At 43.6% G+C, this 22,558-nt stretch overlaps 1 protein-coding gene across 3 annotated transcripts in view; it reads right to left on the bottom strand.

Moving 5' to 3' along the window:
• Positions 1-80: 80 nt before the first annotated feature.
• LOC106582676 (rho GTPase-activating protein 40) overlaps positions 81-22,558 on the bottom strand; it is a 48,730-nt gene continuing 26,252 nt past the window's right edge. For all 3 annotated transcript variants that reach the window (XM_014165973.2, XM_014165971.2, XM_014165970.2), the window contains exons 4-15: positions 20,614-20,719; positions 19,709-19,872; positions 14,505-14,670; positions 14,264-14,355; positions 14,050-14,127; positions 13,705-13,864; positions 8,590-8,672; positions 6,831-7,046; positions 6,489-6,632; positions 6,120-6,256; positions 5,863-5,918; positions 81-3,211 (exon numbers count right to left, since the gene is read on the bottom strand). In XM_014165973.2, the coding sequence (XP_014021448.1) occupies positions 3,096-3,211; positions 5,863-5,918; positions 6,120-6,256; positions 6,489-6,632; positions 6,831-7,046; positions 8,590-8,672; positions 13,705-13,864; positions 14,050-14,127; positions 14,264-14,355; positions 14,505-14,670; positions 19,709-19,872; positions 20,614-20,719 (1,518 nt within the window). In that variant the 3' untranslated portion in view covers positions 81-3,095. The remainder of the gene's footprint in view (positions 3,212-5,862; positions 5,919-6,119; positions 6,257-6,488; positions 6,633-6,830; positions 7,047-8,589; positions 8,673-13,704; positions 13,865-14,049; positions 14,128-14,263; positions 14,356-14,504; positions 14,671-19,708; positions 19,873-20,613; positions 20,720-22,558) is intronic.

Below are 22,558 nucleotides of genomic sequence, written 5' to 3'. Positions count from 1 at the left end.
CAAGCGTCCTTCCTAACTCAGTTGCCAGAGAGGAAGTAAACTGCTTTCATAATGAGGCCAATAGTAATTTTAAAACAACATTTTAAAACAGAGTTTAATGGCTGTGAAAGGAAAAAATGTAGGATGGATTGACAACTTTGTAGTTACTCCACAATACTAACTTAAATTACAAAGTGAAAAGAAGGAGTCCTGTACGGAACAAAAATATTCCAAAACATGCATCCTGTTTGCAAAAAGGCACTAAAGTCACACTGCAAAAAATGTGGCAAAGAAATTAACATTTTGTCCTGAGTACTGAGCATTATGTTTGGGTCAAATCCAAGACAACACATCACTGAGTACCACTCATATTTTCAAGCATTAGTGGTGGCTGCATCATGTTATGGGTATGCTTGTCACCGGCATGGACAAGATAATTATTTTTGGGATAAAAATAAATGGAATAGGTACAGGTAAAATCCTAAAGGAAAACTTGGTTCAGTCTGCTTTCCAATAGACACTGGGAGACGAATGACAAGGCCAAATCTACAGTTTGGTTGCTTACCAAAATGACATTGAATGTTCCTGAGTGGCCGTACTTCAGTTTGGAATTAAATTTGCTTGAAAATCTATGGCTAGACATGAACATGGTTATCTGGCAATGATCAACAACCAACTTGACAGAGGTTGAATATTTTTTTTAAGAATGATGGGTAAATGTTGTACAATCCAGGTGTGCATTGCTCTTACACATGTGTAATTACCCAAAAAGACACATCTGTAATTGCTGCTAAAGGTGTTTCTAACTCAGGGGGTTGAATAATTATCTAATGAAGACATATTAGTTTTATTTTTCATAGATTTAAAAAAGAATGTTAGAATTTTTCTTACACTTTGACATTACAGAGTATTTTGTGTAGATTATATGTAAAAAAAAAATGAAATACATTTTAATTCCACTTTGTAACTCAAAAAAATGTGGAAAAAATCAAGGGGGTTGAATACTTTCCGAAGGCACTGTACCTACTGTAAAATATGGTGGTGGATCTTTGATGTTATGGGGTTATTTGCTTCCACTGGTCCTGGGGCCCTTGTTCGGGTCAACGTAATCATAGACTTTACCCAATACCAGGACATTTTAGCCCAAACTTGGTTGCCTCTGCTAGGAGGCTGAAACTTGGCCGGAAGTGGATCGTCCAGCAAGAGAATAACCTCAAGCACACATCAAAATCCACAAATAAATGGTTATAATATTATTTTTTACACAAAATCTCGTTCTTTGAACAATTCTATTACTATAAAATAATATCATTTCCCAATTCTTTTAGTATACAATACAGCTCAGTATTTGAATTATTTATTTTATACAGTCAATTTTGCTCATCTTTATCAAGGGTGACAGTAATTTCAGACCCCACTGTAAATTCATGGTAGGTTGTCATGTTGTGGAAGATAATGTACATGGTGGTCACAGGAGGTTGGTGGCACCTTAGGACAGGCTCGTGGTAATGGCTGGATAGGAATAAATGGAATGGTATCAAATACATCAAACACATATGTTCCATTTGTTTGAAACCATTCCATTAGCTCCATTCCAGCTATTACTATGAGTCGTCCTTCCCTCAACAGCCTCCACTGATGGTGGCGCATACTGCTTCTAACATCTGAGCATCATGAAAATGTGTAAACACTATTAATAGATTTCATATACAGTACCAGTCAAAAGTTTGGACACCTACTCATTCAAGGGTTTTTCTTTATTTTTACTATTTTCTACATTGTAGAATAATAGTGAAGACATCAGAACTATGACGTAACACATATGGAATCATGTAGTAACCAAAAAAGTGTTTCATATTTGAGATTCTTCAAAGTAGCCACCCTTTGCCTTGATGACAGCTTTGCACACTTTTGGCATTCTCTCAACCATTTTCACCTGGAATGCTTTTCCAACAGTCTTTGAAGAATCTCAAATATAAAACATATTTTGATTTGTTTAACACTTGAGTCGGTGTGTCCAAACTTTTGACTGGAACTGCATGAAATGTATTTTAAAGAGGAACGGATGACAAATTGGTAATAGAAATAGAAAAAGAGGGATGCAGAGGTGCATCAAAATACAACTCATCAACAAAGGTACTGTATAAGAGCAAGAACACTGTAAAATCCCCCCCAAAAACTGGATGAGCTCACATGACTTATGTTGCTAACTATTTTAGCAACAAACATACCTATTCATTTCAAAGGACAACATTCATGACTACATACACGTACATACAGATAGACACATCCAATCAATTATAAATAGTCAATCAATCCATCGCCAGGTTCAATACTTAAAATCCTTCATTCATCAAAAACAAACATGAGAAAACAGAAACGAAGTCCAGCTTCACTCTCTGTTATTAAACAACAGTTCCCTTTAGAGGTCCAGTAGTAATGTCTTAAAGGCTGACCTTTGATCCCTTAAAGAGAAGAAGGATCTCTGTCTGATCTGATTAGGGCTCTTATTGAGAGTCTACATGGACAAGGCCCAAAGGCCCCAGAACGAACAGAGCCAAAGTCATACACAAGGGACAGGACATGGGGCTATCAGCTCATTAGAGTCTCTGACTGTCCCCCTGTGAAAAAGACAAAAAAGGAAAACAGATATACTGTACATGTTCCACTCCCATTCCTTTTGTGATCTAATGTCTGAGTAGAAGGAATGGAGAGCTAGAAAAAAGAAAGAGAGAGTGAGAGAGAGGGAGTGAGAGAGACTCTGTGGCTGCTGTTGTAGGCAGCGGTGCATCAGATCCCCATCTGGGTTCCTGCGGATGCTGGGAGGTGATTGGCTGAGAGCTGACAAGCCAAGAAGCAGCCTCAGCCTCTCTTCCATCTGAAGGTGCGGAGGTGGAGTGTTTTTGAGCAGTAGCTCTCCCTCTCTGTCTCTCTCTGCTTTGCACCTCCTAGTCTGGTCTTCCCTGCATTGAGCAGAGGAAAGGGGGAGAGAGGGCTCAGTCTTGAGGTGGTTTGTTTTTTAACAGCAGCAGCAGCTTCCTCCTCCTGGTTTCCCTCCTCCTCTGGCTGGCTCTTGATGATACCTACTGGTCTCTCCCTTTGCCTGCGGCTGTCTCTTATTGGTGCAGCCCCCTGGTGGTGACCAGTGGTTTCAGTTTGATGACCCACTCCCCACTGGGGTTGGTGTTGTACAGGTCCAGGAGATGGGTCTCTGGGTCTAGGCAGTGTTCACCTATGGGACAGAACAGAACAACACAAGGCTGATTCAAAACTGAGGGACAGATTTTGTCATTTAACAATCAAACAGGCAAAGCATCAATACAGGACTAAGATCGAATCGTACTACACCGGCTCTGACACTCGTCGGATGTGGCAGGGCTTGCAAACTATTACAGACTACAAAGGGATGCACAACCGAGAGCTTCCCAGTGACACGAGCCTACCAGACGAGCTAAATAACTTCTATGATCGCTTCGAGGCAAGTAACACTGAAACATGCATGAGAGCATCAGCTGTTCCGGACAACTGTGTGATCACGCCCTCTGCAGCCGATGTGAGTAAGACCTTTAAACAGGTCAACATTCACAAGGCCGCAGGGCCAGACGTATTACCAGGACATGTAGTCCAAGCATGCGCTGACCAACTGGCAAGTGTCTTCACTGACATTTTCAATCTCTCCCTGTGTGAGTCTGTAATACCAACCCGTTTCCAGCAGACCACCATAGTCCCTGTGCCCAAGAACACTAAGGTAACCTGCCTAAATGACTACTGACCCGTAGCACTCATGTCTGTAGCCATGAAAGGCTGGTCATGGCTCAAATCAACACCATTATCCCAGAAACCCTAGACCCACTCAAATTTGCATACCGCACCAACAGATCCACAGATTGTGCAATTTCTATTGCACTCCACACTGCCCTTTACCACCTGGACAAAAGGAACACCTATGTGAGTATGCTATTCATTGACTACAGCTCAGCGTTTCAACACAATAGTGCCCTCAAAACTCATCACTAAGCTAAGGACCCTGGGACTAAGCACCTCCCTCTGCAACTGGATCCTGGACTTCCTGACAGGCCACCCCCAGGTGGTAAGGGTAGGTAACAACACATCCGCCACACTGATCCTCAACACAGGGGCCCCCTCAGTGGTGCGTGCTCAGTTCCCTCCTGTACTCTTCACTCATGACTGCACGGCCAGGCACAACTCCAACACCATCATTAAGTTTGCCGATGACACAACAGTGGTAGGCCTGATCACCGACAACGATGAGACAGCCTACAGCGAGGTGGTCAGAGACCTGACCGTGTGGTGCAAGGACAACAACCTCTCCCTCAACGTGATCAAGACAAAGGAGATGATTGTGGACTACAGGAAAAAGAGGACCGAGCACAGCCCCATTAACATTGACGGGGCTGCAGTGGAGCAGGTTGAGAGCTTCAAGTTCCTTGGCGTCCACATCACCAACAACTAACATGGTCCAAGCACACCAAGACAGTCGTGAAGAGGGCACGACAAAACCTATTCCCCATCAGGAGACTGAAAAGGTTTGGCATGGGTCCTCAGATCCTCAAAAGGATTTAAAGCTGCACCATCGAGAGCATCCTGACGGGTTGCATCACTGCCTGGTATGGCAACTGCTCGGCCTCCGACCACAAGGCACTACAGAGGGTAGTGCGTACGGCCCAGTACATCACTGGGGCCAAGCTTCCTGCCATCCATGACCTCTATACCAGACGGTGTCAGAGAAAGGCCCTAAAAATGTTCAAAGACTCCAGCCACCCAAGTCATAGACTGTTCTCTCTGCTACTGCACAGCAAGTGGTACTGGAGCCCCAAGTCTAGGTCCAAGAGGCTTCTAAACAGCTTCTACCCCCAAGCCATAAGACTCCTGAGCATCTAATCAAATGGCTACTCAGACTATTTGCACTGCCCCCCCGGAACGCTGCTGCTACTCTCTGTTATTATCTGTGCATAGTCACTTTAATAACTCTACCTACATGTACATACTACTTCGATTACCTCGACACCGGTGCCCCCGCACATTGACTCTGTACCGGTACCCCCTGTATATAGCCCTGCTATTGTTATTTACTGCTGCTCTTTAATCATACGTTATTCTTTCTTACTTTTTTTTAGGTATTTTCTTAAAACTGCATTGTTGGTTAAGGGCTTGTAAGTAAGCATTTCACTGTAAGGTCTACACGTGTTGTATTCGGCGCATGTGACAAATACAAATTTGATTTGATTTGATTTATACAGGTTACTGTCATTGAGATAAAATGTCTTCTGCAAGAGAGATGTTGAAAACAGTTTGAAACAGTGTTTTCTGCTTTACTGACAAAGCAGCTGACAACTTTGCCCCTGGTGCAATCATGTGAATGGTTAAGTTCCGTGAATGCACGTACAAAGGAAATAGTGTGTATGAGTGGTTCGGTCTGTGAGAGCACAGTATCATATAGTAGATACATGTGTAAGAATTTGTCTGCTCCGATAACTGCAGATGCACACAGATGGCTTGCTCTCCCCCCACCTGCTCCCCCCTCTCTCGGTCTCTCCCCCTCTCTATGCCCCTTCTCTGTATCCAGTTCATTGCGTAAGAACTGGCCAGCGCAATCAGTTCAATGAGCAGAAAGACATGCAAATGTCAGAGTCACTCATGTAATTTTCCAATGTGGCTCTCAGCCTGACAAGATAGCAAACTTGGATTCAATGCTATTTTAAATAATGTATTTAGCTGTGCTTGATTGAGCTTGCCTGTTGAAATTGAACCAATAGAAAGAAAGCAAACACTCAAAGTATTTCATAGAATTCAAATAGTATTTGAAGCCAGGTCTGGTAAATAGTCTCACTACGGAGCAAAGGCTTGTGTTGTGGTACCTACCGATATTTCCTCCCACTTCATAGATGGCACAGTCCGGGTGGGATACCGAACCGTTCCTATGATAAAGAACAAACAGATGCAATTGATTCTGTTAAACACCTTCAAAACTTCCACATTCTCCATTTTTACCCAGTGAGTAGGCAATGCAGTATTTCTGAAGCATTAGTTTTCTAAAATCGTGTGTTGGTCTATAGGGCTTTAAACTAAATACATTTGATTGATTGATTGATTGATTGATTGATTGTAGTGTACTGTACCTCTTGGTGTTGTTGGAGCTGCAGAGGTCCCTGTGGAACTGAGCCAGCAGGTCTGAAGCCCTAGAGCTGATGTTAACCTGCACCTCCATGGTGCTGCTCATCAGATCTCCCACCTGGATCTTCACTGTACGACACGGCTGGTGGGGGGAGATGAGGGAGGGGAAAATAATCCAATCTTTCTGACATTTTACATTTGCATCATTTAGCAGTCATCCAGAGCGACATGCAGTCTTCTGCTTATTTTATTCACATCCTTTATATGGGTGACCTTCGTTGAGATTAAAAATCTCATTTACAAGTGACAAGGGCCCAGGGTCTTCTTCTCCCAACCAACTCCACAACAAACATCCTGGCCAGTTGAGAGCCTACCTCTGATGAGTTCTTGTCAGGTTTGTCCTTGCTGTCCTGGTGTATTTTCCTCAGCAGGTTCTTGATGCGTCGGTCGTAGAACTGGTACCTCCGGTTACGGTTCTCATTCAGTTTTCGCACCTGGCTCATCAGGAAGTTAGGGATCTATAAGGGAGAAGCAATTTCATGAATTCACCCGGTTCAGGTGTTTGACGGCATTTTCTTTAGAGTAAGTGTGAGTTGCGTAACGTGAATCTACCACCCATCCTAGATGCAAAGGAGGAAGAAGATTACAACGATACTTGAATGTTGTGTTGTGTTTTGTTAGATGTTGGTGGTAGAGCCTGGAGGTCTTTAACTTACGGTCCAGAGCAAGTCCTGGTAGCGTATGAGGAGCCTCATGATGTCAGCAGCCTTCTCGGCCTGTCCCTTTTCCACCCCTGGCCCCCCGTCAGTGAGGCGGGAGGGCACGGCTTTGTGGAGGAACAGGTTAGGGGCCATGATGGTGGACACGGCCCACAGGTTCATACGGTTCCTCCTCTCTCTGGACACCACCTTACTCAGAAACTCCAACAGAGCCTGTCAACGTTGATATTTTGTCATTGTTGAGATTGTTATGGTTGGTTTGAATGGGGAATTTTCTCTGACATACACTGGATATTCCCTTCTGGGGAGCAATATAATTCTAATAAAAAAAACAATGTTCACATATTTTTTAAACCATCAAGGCAGGAGCTTAACAAACGTTTATACTTTAAACTGGATTAGATACGTTGAGTCATCCATTAAATGTGTCAGCTAAAAGTGGCCTAGATATGTGAAGGTATATACAGTTGAAGTCAGAAGTTTACATACCCCTTAGCCAAATACATTTAAACTCAGTTTTTCACAATTCCTGACATTTAATCCTAGTAAAAATTCCCTGTCTTAGGTCAGTTAGGTCTATTTTAAGAATGTGAAATGTCAGAATAATAGTTGAGAGAATGATTTATTTCAGCTTTTATATCTTTCATCACATTCCCAGTGGGTCAGAAGTTTACATACACTCAATTAGTATTTGGTAGCATTGCCTTTAAGTTGTTTAACTTGGGTCAAACGTTTTGGGTAGCCTTCCACAAGCTTCCCACAATAAGTTGGGTGAATTTTGGCCCATTCCTCCTAACAGAGCTGGTGTAACTGAGTCAGGTTTGTAGGCCTCCTTGCTCGCACACACTTTTTCAGTTCTGCCCACAAATTTTCTATAGGTGTGAGGTCAGGGCTTCGTGATGGCCACTCCAATACCTTGACTTTGTTTGCCTTAAGCCATTTTGCCACAACTTTGGAAGTATGCTTGGGGTCATTGTCCATTTGGAAGACCCATTTGCGACCAAGCTTTAACTTGAGTTAGGATGGACACCTGTATCTTTGTAGTGACTGGGTGTATTGATTCACTATCCCAAGTGTAACTAAGAACTTCACCATGCTCAAAGGGATATTCAACGTCTGTTGAGGTGCCCTTCTTTGCAAGGCATTGGAAAACATCCCTGGTCTTTGTGGTTGAATCTGTGTTTGAAATTCAAAGCTTGAGTGAGGGACCTTACAGATAATTGTATGTGTGGGGTACAGAGATGAGGTAGTCATGAAAAAATTATATATGTGACTTGTTAAGCAAATGTTTACTCCTGAACTTATTTAGGCCTGCCATAACAAAAGGTGTGAATACTTATTGACTCAGGACATTTCAGCTTTTCTATTTTTTTCATTTGTAAAAATTTCTAAAAACATAATTCCACTTTGACATTATGGGGTATTGTATGTAGGCCAGTGACAGAAAATATATATTTAATCAATTTTAAATTCAGGCTGTAACATTTTTTTTTTTTTTTAAAGTCAACAAGTGTGAATACTTTCTGAAGACGCTGTAAGGGTGAAAGTTTAAGATGTGCATGACATTTCAAGTGCATCGCTATAGACATTTGGGTACCTCACGGAATAACTTAAGCCTACTACCTACTAAACCCTTTAGTAACCATTCTCTGGTTGAGTGCATGCAATCACAGTCCCGAGCCAATGTATTTATTAGGAGTTGACTGTATGAACAAATCTCTATTGCGCTTCCTCAGTTTGAAATCCATCAACATACCTTTAGTGTGTTTCTGTTGGGTTCAGGCAGAAGAAGAATGAGAAGGTTCAGAACATGTAGCTTCTGTTTCAGCTCAGGGATGTCTGGATAGGAGAGGACAGAGAATTACTATCAGTATGCTATTTCTGTAGAGCAAACAGAGGATGAGGTGTGAATGAACTGAACAGACAGAAATGTATGTATAAAACAACACAGAAAACAAACAACAGAAAGGCAGAGTGTGAATGAAGCATAATACTGTACATCTGAACTGTGGCCTGGCTGGTGTCGGGGTAATGACGCAGCTTCCGGCACACATGCAGTGTCAGCATAGGTTTGAATCTGACCTACTGCCCTTTGACACAGTCTCTCTCTCTCTATCTGTTCAATAAACTCAGAATATAATTTCATATACAGTTTCAGTCAAAAGTTAATACAAACTTACTCATTCAAGGGTTTTTCTTTATTTTTTACTATTTTCTACATTGTAGAATAATAGTGAAGACATCAAAACCATGAAATAACACATATGGAATCATGTAGTAACCAAAAAAGTGCTAAACAAATCAAAATATATTTTAGATTCTTCAAGGTAGCCACCCTTTGCCTTGATGACAGCTTTGCACACTCTTGGCATTCTCTCAACCATCTTCACCTGGAATGCTCTTTTAACAGTCTTGAAGTAGTTCCCACATATGCTAAGCACTTGTTGGCTGCTTTTCCTTCACACTGCGGTCCAACTCATCCCAAACCATCTCAATTGGGTTGAGGTCAGGTGATTGTGAAGGCCAGGTCATTCGATGCAGCACTCCATCACTCTCCTTCTTGGTCAAATAGCCCTTACACAGCCTGGAGGTGTGTTGGGTAATAGTCCTGTTGAAAAACAAATGATAGTCCCACTAAGCGCAAACCAGATGGGATGGCGTATCACTGCAGAATGCTGTGGTAGCCATGCTGGTTAAGTGTGCCTTGAATTCTAGAAAAATCACAGACAATGTCACCAGCAAAGCACCCCCACACCCCCACACCTCCTCCGTGCTTCACAGTGGGAACCACACATGCAGAAATCATCCATTCACCTACTCTGCGTCTCACAAAGACATGGCGGTTGGAACCAAAAATCTCAAATTTGGACTCATCAGACCAAATACAGATTTGCACCGGTCTAATGTCCATTGCTCGTGTTTCTTGGCTTTGCAGAAATTCGACCATGAAGGCCTGATTCACGCAGTCTCCTCTGAACAGTTGATATTGAGATGTGTCTGTTACTTGAACTCTGTGAAGCATTTATTTGGGCTGCAATCTGAAGTGCGGTTAACTCTAATGAACATATCCTCTGCAGCAGGTAACTCTTGGTCTTTCTTTCCTGTGACGGTCCTCATGAGAGCCAGTTTCATCATAGCGCTTGATGGTTTTTGCGACTGCACTTGAAGAAACTTTCCAAGTTCTTGAAATGTTCCACATGGACTGACCTTAATGTCTTAAAGTAATGATGGACTGTCGTTTCTCTTTGCTTATTTGAGCTGTTCTTGCCATAATATGGACTTGGCCTTTAATCAAATAGGGCTATCTTCTGTATACCACCCTTACGTTGTCACAACACAACTGATTGGCTCAAACGCATTAAGAAGGAAAGAAATTCCACAAATTAACTTTTAACAAGGCACATCTGTTAATTTAAATGCATTCATGGTGCTGGTTGAGAGGATGCCAAGAGTGTGCAAAGCTGTCATCAAAGCAAAGGGTGGCTACTTTGAAGAATCTCAAATATAAAATATTTTTTGATTTGTTAACCCTCCTGTTGTGTTCGTTTCATGTTTAATTAATTCTGTGTTCCCAGTCCAAAATCACCACCCCATTATAGCTGATTATAAATCCATAATAATACATATCTTATCACCTAATGTTGTGTTAGATCTTTTTATCAACTTAAGTTCTTGTGAACATTACAAGTTTTGAACTTCTATTTGCTATCTATGGCCTGTAGGCCTTATTGACCTGAGCTCATACAACTCATTTTTGAGTAAAAAAAAGCATAATGTATGGATTATTTTGACTATAACAAGTACTCAGATGAAACATACTGTATTGTGCTATTTATCACAGACTATTTTGTGTCAAAGTTTAACAAGGACTCTCTCCTCCTCACCATTGTCATGATCAAAGATATGATCAAGAGCCTCACATACAATATATTGTTTGGTCATTGTGCTGCCACAGAATGAATTGTGAGCAAGGCCTCAAAAAAGCTTTATATACCAGAGCTGTGAGAAAAGTTCTATATATTATTGAAACAATGTTGAGATTGTTTGTGAGAATGCCAGCAGGTGTGGTTCCTGTGGGGTAAAGATTCTATTGGGGAAAGGTTCCTGTGGGGGTTGCCATGGAAGCCAAGAATTGGAGTGAGGTGTGTGTGTGCTCAAACACACATGCATGTGGGGGTCTGGGAGAGGAAGTCTGTCCATCTGATTAACGGGCATGTGCCTGAACTCAATTGTAGTCTCACCCATTCATTTCTAATGACCAGTCATTTTTGACCGGGAACACCACAGGTGTTAAATAAATAAAGTTAAATAAAACACCCAAAATGTAATGAAAATCATCTAAATGTATTTTGTGTGTTCAGATGCCCTGTGTGGACAAAGTCATGGTTATGACAATCAGATTAAATGAACTACATTTTTCAGAGAGAAAATGTGTAAATCGGTCCAATTCGAATAGAACACAGCAGGAGGGTTAAACACTTTTTTGGTTACTACATGATTCCATATGTGTTATTTCATACAATGTAGGAAATAGTAAAAAATTAAGAAAAACCCTGGAATGAGCAGTTGTGTCCACACTTTTCACTGGTATTGTATATACACTGCTCAAAAATATAAAGGGAACACTTAAACAACACATCCTAGATCTGAATGAAAGAAATAATCTTATTAAATACTTTTTTCTTTACATAGTTGAATGTGCTGACAACAAAATCACACAAAAATAATCAATGGAAATCCAATTTATCAACCCATGGAGGTCTGGATTTGGAGTCACACTCAAAATTAAAGTGTAAAACCACACTACAGGCTGATCCAACTTTGATGTAATGTCCTTAAAACAAGTCAAAATGAGGCTCAGTAGTGTGTGTGGCCTCCACGTGCCTGTATGACCTCCCTACAATGCCTGGGCATGCTCCTGATGAGGTGGCGGATGGTCTCCTGAGGGATCTCCTCCCAGACCTGGACTAAAGCATCCACCAACTCCTGGACAGTCTGTGGTGCAACATGGCGTTGGTGGATGGAGCGAGACATGATGTCCCAGATGTGCTCAATTGGATTCAGGTCTGGGGAACGGGCGGGCCAGTCCATAGCATCAATGCCTTCCTCTTGCAGGAACTGCTGACACACTCCAGCCACATTAGGTCTAGCATTGTCTTGCATTAGGAGGAACCCAGGGCCAACCGCACCAGCATATGGTCTCACAAGGGGTCTGAGGATCTCATCTCGGTACCTAATGGCAGTCAGGCTACCTCTGGCGAGCACATGGAGGGCTGTGCGGCCCCCCAAAGAAATGCCACCCCACACCATGACTGACCCACCGCCAAACCGGTCATGCTGGAGGATGTTGCAGGCAGCAGAACGTTCTCCACGGCGTCTCCAGACTCTGTCACGTCTGTCACGTGCTCAGTGTGAACCTGCTTTCATCTGTGAAGAGCACAGGGCGCCAGTGGCGAATTTGCCAATCTTGGTGTTCTCTGGCAAATGCCAAACGTCCTGCACGGTGTTGGGCTGTAAGCACAACCCCCACCTGTGGACGTCGGGCCCTCATACCACCCTCATGGAGTCTGTTTCTGACCGTTTAAGCAGACACATGCACATTTGTGGCCTGCTGGAGGTCATTTTGCAGGGCTCTGGCAGTGCTCCTCCTGCTCCTCCTTGCACAAAGGCGGAGGTAGCGGACCTGCTGCTGGGTTGTTGCCCTCCTACGGCCTCCTCCACGTATCCTGATGTACTGGCCTGTCTCCTGGTAGCGCCTCCATGTTCTGGACACTACGCTGACAGACACAGCAAACCTTCTTGCCACAGCTCGCATTGATGAACCATCCTGGATGAGCTGCACTACCTGAGCCACTTGTGTGGGTTGTAGACTCCGTCTCATGCTACCACTAGAGTGAAAGCACCGCCAGCATTCAAAAGTGACCAAAACATCAGCCAGGAAGCATAGGAACTGAGAAGTGGTCTGTGGTCTCCACCTGCAGAACCACTCCTTTATTGGGGGTGTCTTGCTTATTGCCTATAATTTCCACCTGTTGTCTATTCCATTTGCACAACAGCATGTGAAATGTATTGTCAATCAGTGTTGCTTCCTAAGTGGACAGTTTGATTTCACAGAAGTGTGATTGACTTGGAGTTACATTGTGTTGTTTAAGTGTTCCCTTTATTTTTTGGAGCAGTGTGTATATATATATATATATATTTTTTTTTTATATATATATTTTTTTTAAATAAATAGATCTGAACTCTAATTTCCTCTCCTTTAGCTCAACAATGATCTGATCTGCAGATAAAGAGGTGTCTAAAAATGATAAAGATTCACCTCACAAGCTAAAGGCCTAGCTAGTCATCATCAATCAGGTCGTTATTTATTTTGGTAGTCTATCATTACATCATTTCTTTAATGACATGAAATGGTACAGGAAGCAATTGCATTATTAGCACATTACATTAGAACAGCTTCAAGGCTATTAAGTTGTTTATCTTCTCTTAGACCTTTAAGTACTAAGTACAAAAGAGATAAGTGTTTTTATATTCCGCTATCGATACAGTAATAAAGACTTAGGTAATTATGTTTCATGCTTAGATAGCTATGACCATGCACACTACGGGTTGGGTGACTGAGCATGCAGGGTTATATTCCGCTGTCGATACAGTAATGACACTCAGACACGTTGCCATGGTATATGCACGGTATGCAGGTCTGTGAAGGCCTGAGTAATCACAGGCTACATCATGATGATCGTGTTACTCTGACTAACTGATGACCGATGAATCAGCACACGTCTTGGTGCACATGGAGTTGATGCCGTGTATGAAATTCCTTGCATGAGAGGAACAAGCTGGTGTATGGTTTGTTGTTGCTCTGGCTCACCCCTGACAGCGCTGAATGTGTTGAGGTGCTCTGTGGTGAGCAGTGGAGAAGGCAGCTCTCTAATAAACTTCTTCACTAACGCTGCAGCATCGTTAGGGCTGACCTCTTCCCAACTGAATCCTCCACTGTAGAAGTTCTGCTCCAGATCCTGCTGCAACTTCTAATAAAAAAATGGGACAAAACAGACAAGATTCAGTAAACAATAGGTGTAGTTCTGTGTGCTATTTTCTCAGTCATATTCCTTCCTTCAATATGAATACTCAGAATATGCCATGGCCAAGAAAGGGACAGGAAGGATATGAATGATTGTGAAAAAAGTGTCTGTTCATTCTGAAATGATCTCACCTTGATTCTGGACTGAGAGCCTGGAACCCGCAGAATGCCTTCTGAGTCTACTCCTCTCTTCTCCAGAAAAGAGAGCAGCTGTAGAGGAGAGAGAGAAATAGAAATAAACCTAAGAACAACAGCAGTCATGCAGGTCATCATGCTCTTGCATAGGTTTTCAATATACAGTAGATACTAGAAATGGGATGATGTTAAATAGAGCTGTTTAGCTTACCGCCTGCAGGATGAGAGGAGTGGTGGCAGTGGGCTTGACTTTCTGATCATTCTCCAACAGCGTGGCCAGGGGAACCCCATACAGGGCGCTCTCTTTGAATGAGAGAGCGAGAGAAAGGTTAGCATTGCAATCCTATACAACTTTGCATTCTCCTAGGGCTTGACACATGCGTTTAGCAGCAGAGACAGGAGAGGCATGTGGTGTGCATGCGTTCATGTCATGTTACAGGCAGTTCACATACCTAGTATCTTCCTCTTGCAGGTTTTGTGTCTCTTCACGTCGAGCTCCAGTAGGTCGCAGAGCGCTGTCATTTCGATGAGGGCCAGCTGACGAACTTTCTTCATGTCCTGATTGGACAGGTCCTGGATACGAGTCACACCCAGACGACACTGAGGGCAGGTCATCCTCTGTATGTGTGTGTGGGGGGGGGATAGAGAATGTAAGCAAGGGATCAGAAACAACAGTTTGTTTTTGTTAAACATCTCTACATTTTTTCCTCTCTCTCTCTCTGTATGCAATGCCTATAACTCAAAGAATGAAAACAAAGATATTGTTGGCCTTGTGTGTTTACTTGTGTGTTTACTTAATGAGTTCCATTTAAATTGCTCCTTCTGTGTCTCACTACAGGTAATGCCTCGTAGGGGAGGAGTCTCAGGAAGATCCCCCTGGTGATTGATATATGCCATTACTGTGGTGTTGTCTGATCTGACCAGGATACGGGCTCCCGAGTGGCACAGTGGTCTAAGGCACTGCATCTCCGTGCTTGAGGTGTCACTACAGACACCCTGGTTTGAATCCAGGCTGTATCACAACTGGTGGTGATTGGGAGTCCCATAGGGCGGCGCATAATTGGCCCTGTGTCGTACGGGTTTGGCCAGTGTAGGCTGTCATTGTAAATAATAATTTGTTCTTAACTGACTTGATTAGTTAAATAAAGATCAAATAAAAATTCCCCTCCAAGTAGGGCAGGGGTGCCAGGTGAACTGTCCTGAGCTCCAGCACATTGATCTGCTTGCCACTCCATGGGGAGCTCCAGTCTGCTTGCTGCCATGCCTCTGAAGACTGCCCCCAACCTGCTAGCAAGTCATTGGTGCACACTAGCTCCCTGTGGTGGACTCTGTTCAGTGTTACTCCCTCTAACAGGTAGGAGTGACAGTGCCATTTCAACAGAGTCCTCACACATGCAATTTTTGCTGACAATGTCTGTGTTGTCTCTGGTATAGATGGTGAGATTGGAACCATCGCTGGAGTGGCCTGATGTGAAGAAGGCCCAGCGGAATCAACAGAGAAGCCGACATGAGTAGGCCAAGTAACTCTAATACGGACACGGCTTGTCTTTGTAGGCCTGTATCTTCTCCAATCTCACCTGAGGTAGACGTGCTATCATAAAGAGTTGAGTCGATCAACAGGTCTTCTCCCTGTTTAGGGTGAGGCACAGGTCTTGAATGAGCTTCAAGATTATCTTTGTGTCTGCTGTAGCTTGCTCTCTTGAGTGAGCACACACCAGCCAGTTGTCCAGGTAGTTCAGCACTAGAATGCCCTAGAACATGACTGAGTCCATGCACTTTGTGAACGGACGCGGCAACAGTGAGAGGCCGAACGGGAGGACATTAAATTCGTAAAACACTCCTTTGAAGGCAAACCGGAGGTACTTTCATTGATCTCGAAGAACAGGAATGTGAAGTACACATCCTTCAGGTCAAGCGTGGTAAACCATTGGCCGCTCTAGACTGCCTGATACCCGCGCTGGCGTGAGCATCTTAAACTTGAGCTCCTTTAAACATTTGTTGAGGCCGTGCAGGACCAGGATCAGCCAAAAGCTGTCATCCTTTTTTGGAACTATGAAATACGTGGAGTAGAACCCATTTAGCTGTTCTAGCGGCTCTACCTTTCTGATTGCATCCTTGCTCAGGAGCAAGGCTATCTCCAACCGGAGCGCATCCTACCTCACCCCATTTGCCACCGAGGTGACCCAGATGCCTCTGTAGGACGGTGGTCGGCATTGGAACTGGAGTTTGTATCCCCCCAGGACGAGACAGCCAAGGCAGATCGCAAGCACCTCAGGAGGAATTACAGGGCCCATCCTCCTTAGCCGTGTGCCGCTTCATGTAAGGGTGGTCATGACGCCTGTGCTTGTGCTGTCGGGGTGCAAAATGCCGGTTCCCATTTTTCTTCCCTCATACATAGTTTATCTAGCACCCATTTTCTTTGTCCCAATTCTATGATCTGGTCCATGAGATGGCATTAAGACAGGCTAGATGACGCTAGTTGTAACTGGACACAAGTAGCCCCCAAGCTAAAGCTCTCCCCTCTGTACCACTTTAGGTTCAAGCCAAGGCTGGTCAGGTAAAATTCAGTCGCCACCAAGCACTGTTCCCACACCATGCTTACAGCACTTTACCTCCAGAAATATAATGCTCTTTTTCCCCCTTGCCAAAGGGTACAGAGCCTTGTGATTTCTATAGGGAGTGACTCTCTATAAAAGCCGCCAGAGGGTGCAACCAGACCGGCTTAGGGGCCTGTCCACAGCTGCAGAGAGGATCAGGGCACAGCTCACATAGTGCCTGGCCCTGCCCCCTCTCATGCAGATGACAGATTTTTCCCTCGCCCACTGCTTCTGATTTTCTAGAGTCCTATCCCCCAGGCAGTGACCAATCGTTTGTGCCCGCTGTTTACTGTTTGGTCCATCTGTCACTTACATGCATCAGAAATGTGACATCCGTAAGAAGGAGGGCAGTAGCCTTGAACTTCTGTATACCCCGCAGACCCAGGCCCCATGGGAAAAAACTAAGAATTCAATTTCTTTGCTCCATTCTAGAGGTACTCTGCTTTCTACAGGACCTTTTGGACAATGGAATAGCCTTTTTTTCATTATAAAGGTGTATTTGGCTGCCATCGCTCCCTGATCTGTCGTTTTATGAAGGTCAAGTGTCGCCTACGTCTAATACACAACAGCTGGTATCCATCCTGGTATCTTTCTGTTATGCTTGAGGCCATTTCACAGCCGCCGTTCGAGCCGCTGGAATGCGTGGAAATTTGATTTCTCTTGTTTAACTCCACATTACTATTAACCATTACAACCGGGTAGGAGAGCTGCACACATTGTCAGCCCACCACTCATGTCTGTGCTTTGCCCCAGGCTTATCCAAGGTTACATTACAACCTAACCTCGCTTTTGTGCCTAAAGTCAGTCGTGCTTATAATCGCCTCACTTTGGAGCTGTTGGCCTTTCATCTAACACACTTCTCCTCCATGGAGGTAAGAGCATTTCCACCTCTTGTGTCCAGTGCATGCGTTGCATGTCTACAGTTGAAGTGGGAAGTTTACATAAACTTAGGTTGGTGTCATTAAAACTCGTTTTTCAACCACTCCACAAATTTCTTGACTTGATTTCAAGACCCCAGAAAAAAACTGCAGACCTTCACAAGTCTGGTTCATCCTTGGGAGCAATTTCCAAACGCCTGAAGGTACCATGTTCATCTGTACAAACAATAGTATGCAAGTATTAACACCATGGGACTACGCAGCCGTCATACCGCTCAGGAAGGAGACGTGTTCTGTCTCCTAGAGATGAACGTACTTTGGTGTGAAAAGTGAAAATCAATCCCAGAACAACAGCAAAGGACTTTGTGAAGATTCTGGAGGAAACCGGTACAAAAGTATCAATATCCACAGTAAAACGAATCCTGTATCGCCATAACCTGAAAGGCCGCTCAGAAGGAAGAAGCCACTGCTCCAAAACCGCCATAAAAAAGCCAGACTACGGTTTGCAACTGCACATGGGGACAAAGAGCGTACTTTTTGGAGAAATGTCCTCTGGTCTGATGAAACAAAAATAGAACTGTTTGGCCATAATGACCATCGTTATTTTTGGAGGAAAAAGGGGGAGGCTTGCAACCCGAAGAACACCATCTCAACCGTGAAGCACGGGGGTGGCAGCATCATGTTGTGGGGGTGATTTGCTGCAGGAGGGACTGGTGCACTTCACAAAATAGATGGCAACATGAGGATGGAAAATTTGGTGGATATATTGAAGCAACATCTCAAGGCATCAGTCAGGAAGTTAAAGCTTGGTCACAAATGGGTCTTCCAAATGGACAATGACCCCAAATGGGTCTTCCAAATGGACAACTTTGGAAGCATACTTCCAAAGTTGTGGCAAAATGGCTTAAGGACAACAAAGTCAAGGTATTGGAGTGGCCATCACAAAGCCCTGACCTCCTTCCTATGGAAAATGTGTGGGAAGAACTGAAAAAGCATATGCGAGCAAGGAGGCCTATAAACCTGACTCAGTTACACCAGCTCTGCCAGGAGGAATGGGACAAAATTCACCCAACTTATTGTGGGAAGCTTGTGGAAGGCTACCTGAAACGTTTGACCCAAGTAAAACAATTTAAAGGCAATGCTACCAAATATTAATTGAGTGTATGTAAACTCCTGACCCACTGGGAATGTGATGAAAGAAATAAAAGCTGGAATAAATCATTCTCTCTACTATTATTCTGACATTTCACATTCTTAAAATAAAGTGGTGATCCTAACTGACCTATGACAGGGAATTTTTACTAGGATTAAAATGATTAAATGTCAGGAATTGTGAAAAACTGAGTTTAAATGTATTTGGCTAAGGTGTATGTAAACTTCCGACTTCAACTGTAGATGGACAGGACGATAGCCCTACAAAAGAGCGATCAGCTCTGTCTCTTGGGCACCTCCCCACGCAGGGAGACCCATTTCTCACTGGCGTTTATCCAATTGGATAGTGGAGGCTATTATAGTGGCACAGAATAGCAAGGGTTTACCACCTCCGGAGATCCTGAGGGCTCACTCCACCAGAGGTATGGCTGCATCATGGGCATTGTTCAAAAGTGTCTCTGTTCAAAAGGTCTGTAATGACGCATGTTGGGGAACTTCATGAGGTTCTACCGACAACGTCACTGCGCCTTCGTTAACGCACATGGAGCTTAGTGTCGGAACTTCTGAGGGTTGATCCTGTCTAGACTTGGCTTCGGAGAGTATGTGAGCACTAAGGGAGTTGGTTATATCCCCATAGTGAGACAACGAACAAGTAATTGAATTAGAATTTAAGGTTACTTAATGTAACCCCGGTTCTATGACATTATGAGTGAGGTGTCTCACTGCGTTTCCCTTCACGCTCTGCGTAAGAAAGACAAATATGTACTTAGAAGTGAAGATGTACATAAAACCATCATTTCTTTGTCTTATACTAAATAATTCATTCTAACAGTTCCTAACACTGTTATCTAACATACTGTACAGGGGGATTAACCCAAGAAGTGTTTTTCCGTGTGAGTTTCAGTGCTCTCAATGATGTAAGGCGACACCAGTGTGTGAAGATAGAGAAAGTGCGATGAAGTTGCCCAGAGAAATCGAAAGAGAGACAGAGAGAGAGCGAGAGAAAGAGAGAGAGAGAGAGTCTCTTACAGGCAGTGTGCCGTCCTCCTTCCTCTTCCGGCCGTTGTTCTGTATCGGTGGCAGCATGGCCTGTTTCAACAAGATGGCCGCCTGTTCACAGTACGCCACGTCTGTGATGAAGATATCCTCTTTAGGATCACCTCCATGCTGCTGCTGCTGCTCCAAGCTGACCTCTGGCAAACATACACATGTTGATGTGTTAATGAATGTGTACAAAAATATATAAAAATGATGTTTATTGTCACAGACTGTTCTCTCTGCTACTGCATGGGAAGCAGTACCAGAGCGCCAAGTCTAGGTCCAAAAGGCTCTTTAACAGCTTCTAACCCCTTCCCATAAGACTGCTGAACAGTTAATGAAATGGCTACCCAGATTATTTGCTTAACTCTTATTTTTCTTAAAACTGCATTGTTGGTTAAAGGCTTGTAAGTAAACATTTCAGGCAAAGGTCTACACCTGTTGTATTCGGTGCACGTGACCAATAAAACTGGATTCAATATGACAGTGAAATGTGTTGTTTTACAGGGTCAGCCATAATAGTACAACGTCTCTGGAGCAAATTAGGGTTAAGTGCCATGCTCAAGGGGTACATCGACACATCTTTCACCTTGTCAGCTCGGGTATTCGAACCAGCAACCTTTCAGTTACTGACCCAACGCTCTAACCACTGGAATACCTGTCGCCCTAATAGTGTGCCTCATAGTAGTCATAATGGTTAGCATAATGGAGCTATCTGAGGTAATACAACACAAGTAAATGTTCGCTCAATGCATGCTGATCCCAAAGGTGATCTTAAATTAAGTTGAGTTTATTTTGGCTAGCAAGGCCAGCTGGTCTGGGGAGAGAGAGTTCAGGATTCATCTGAACCAATTAGAACAGAGGATGTGGAGTAGAAATGTAGAGCCAGCTGATACCTTGTAGTAGGGTCTTGGTGATAGTCTCCATGCTGTCCTCTGGTATAGATGATATAGATGCGCTAGGTTCTATAGGCTCAGGGTCGTGAGACTCTGGTAGAGGCGTCTGCACGGGGAGGATAGAAGGCATCAATCAGAAACAACGGGGTTGAAAAGCTACTGTAATAGTTGATTTGATTTGTTGTTGTTGTTTTTATATACGATTGTGGCCTACACTTAAGAAAATACAAATCCCAGAGAGGATAACACGTGAAAGCATTAAACAACACTTATTTCCATTGTGGTCCTAGCTGTCCTTTTGCATAATTTCACTGTCAGATGAATGGGAGCAGGGAGAGAGAAGAGGTGTTTTCTAGTGTTAAATAACTGATATGATCAGAGGAACAGCAGTTCTATTCCCATCTCGGGGCTGCTCAGAGACGTGATTTCCCTTTATTCTGATAGGTCAGCTGTCTTTCTTAATAGAGTCAGTTACAACTGTTCTGCTCCTTTGAGAATGGACACCAGTGGAATGAATGAATTAGACTTTTTAACAAAAGAGATTCTCTAAGGTGTTTAGCATTTTTTTCATCTTTGTTGATGTGTACTTGACTCAGCAGTGGCTGCTGGTGCAAAATCAAAGAATAAAAGACTGATTGAATGGCGCAGGTGGAGATGGCTGCCGTTTTACGGGCTCTTAACCAACTGTGCTATTGTGTGTGTGTTTTCACGTTATTTATAACTTATTTCGAACATAATGTTTCTGCCACCGTCTCTTATGACCGAAAAGAGCTTCTGGATATCAGGACAGCAACTACTCACCTCGTACTGGACAAAGATTTTTTCTTTAACGAGAAATGCTTAAATCCGTTTTAACTCATTTCCACCAGCATGTTAAATGTGTAACCAGAGGGGGAAAAAAACTCTAGAGAGACACATGCAAAGCTCTCCCTCACCCTCCATCTGGCAAATCTGACCATAATTCTATCCTCCTGATTCCTACTTACAAGTAAAAACCAAAGCAGGATTCACCAGTGACTCGGTCAATAAAGAAGTGGTCAGATGACAAAGATGCTAAGCTACAAGAATGTTTTGCTAGCACAGAGTGGAATATGTTCCGGCATTCTTTCGATGGCATTGAGGAGTACATCACATCAGTCACTGGCTTCATCAATAAGTGAATCGATGATGTCGTCCCCACTGTGATTGTACGTACATACCCCAACCAGAAGCCATGGATTACAGGCAACATTCGCACTGAGCTAAAGGATAGAGCTGCCACTTTCAAGGAGCGGGACTCTAACCCGGAGGCTTAAAAGAAATCACACTATGCCCTCAGACGAACCATCAAGCAGGCAAAGCGTCAATACAGCACTAAGATTGAATCGTGCTACACTGGCTACGACGCTCGTCGGATGTGGCAGGGCTTGCAAACTATTACAGACTACAAAGGGAAGCACAGCTGCGAGCTGCCCAGTGACACGAGCCTACCAGATGAGCTAAATTACTTCTATGCTCACTTCGAGGCAAGCACCACTGAAGCATGCTGACGACTGTGTGATTACGCTCCCCGTAGCCAATGTGAGAAAGACCTTTAAACAGGTCAACATTCACAAGGCCGCAGGGCCAGATGGATTACCGTGACCTGTACTCCGAACATGCGCTGACCAATTGGCAAGTGTCTTCACTAATATTTTCAACCTGTCCCTGACTGAGTCTGTAATACCAACATGTTTCAAGCAGACCACCATAGTCCCTGTGCCCAAGAACACTAAGGTAACCTGCCTAAATGTCGACCAACCCGTAGCACTCACGTCTGTAGCCGTTAAGTGCTTTGAAAGGCTGGTCATAGCTCACATCAACATCGTTATCCCATTATCCCAGAAACTCTAGACCCACTCCAATTTGAATACCGCCCCAACAGATCCACAGATGATGCAATCTCTATTGCACTCAACACTGCCCT

The sequence above is a fragment of the Salmo salar genome, chromosome ssa22 (assembly GCF_905237065.1).
Source record: "Salmo salar chromosome ssa22, Ssal_v3.1, whole genome shotgun sequence".
NCBI lineage: Eukaryota > Metazoa > Chordata > Actinopteri > Salmoniformes > Salmonidae > Salmo > Salmo salar.
Note: the sequence above shows the minus strand (reverse complement) of the source record. Positions and strands in the feature narration are given on the sequence as shown.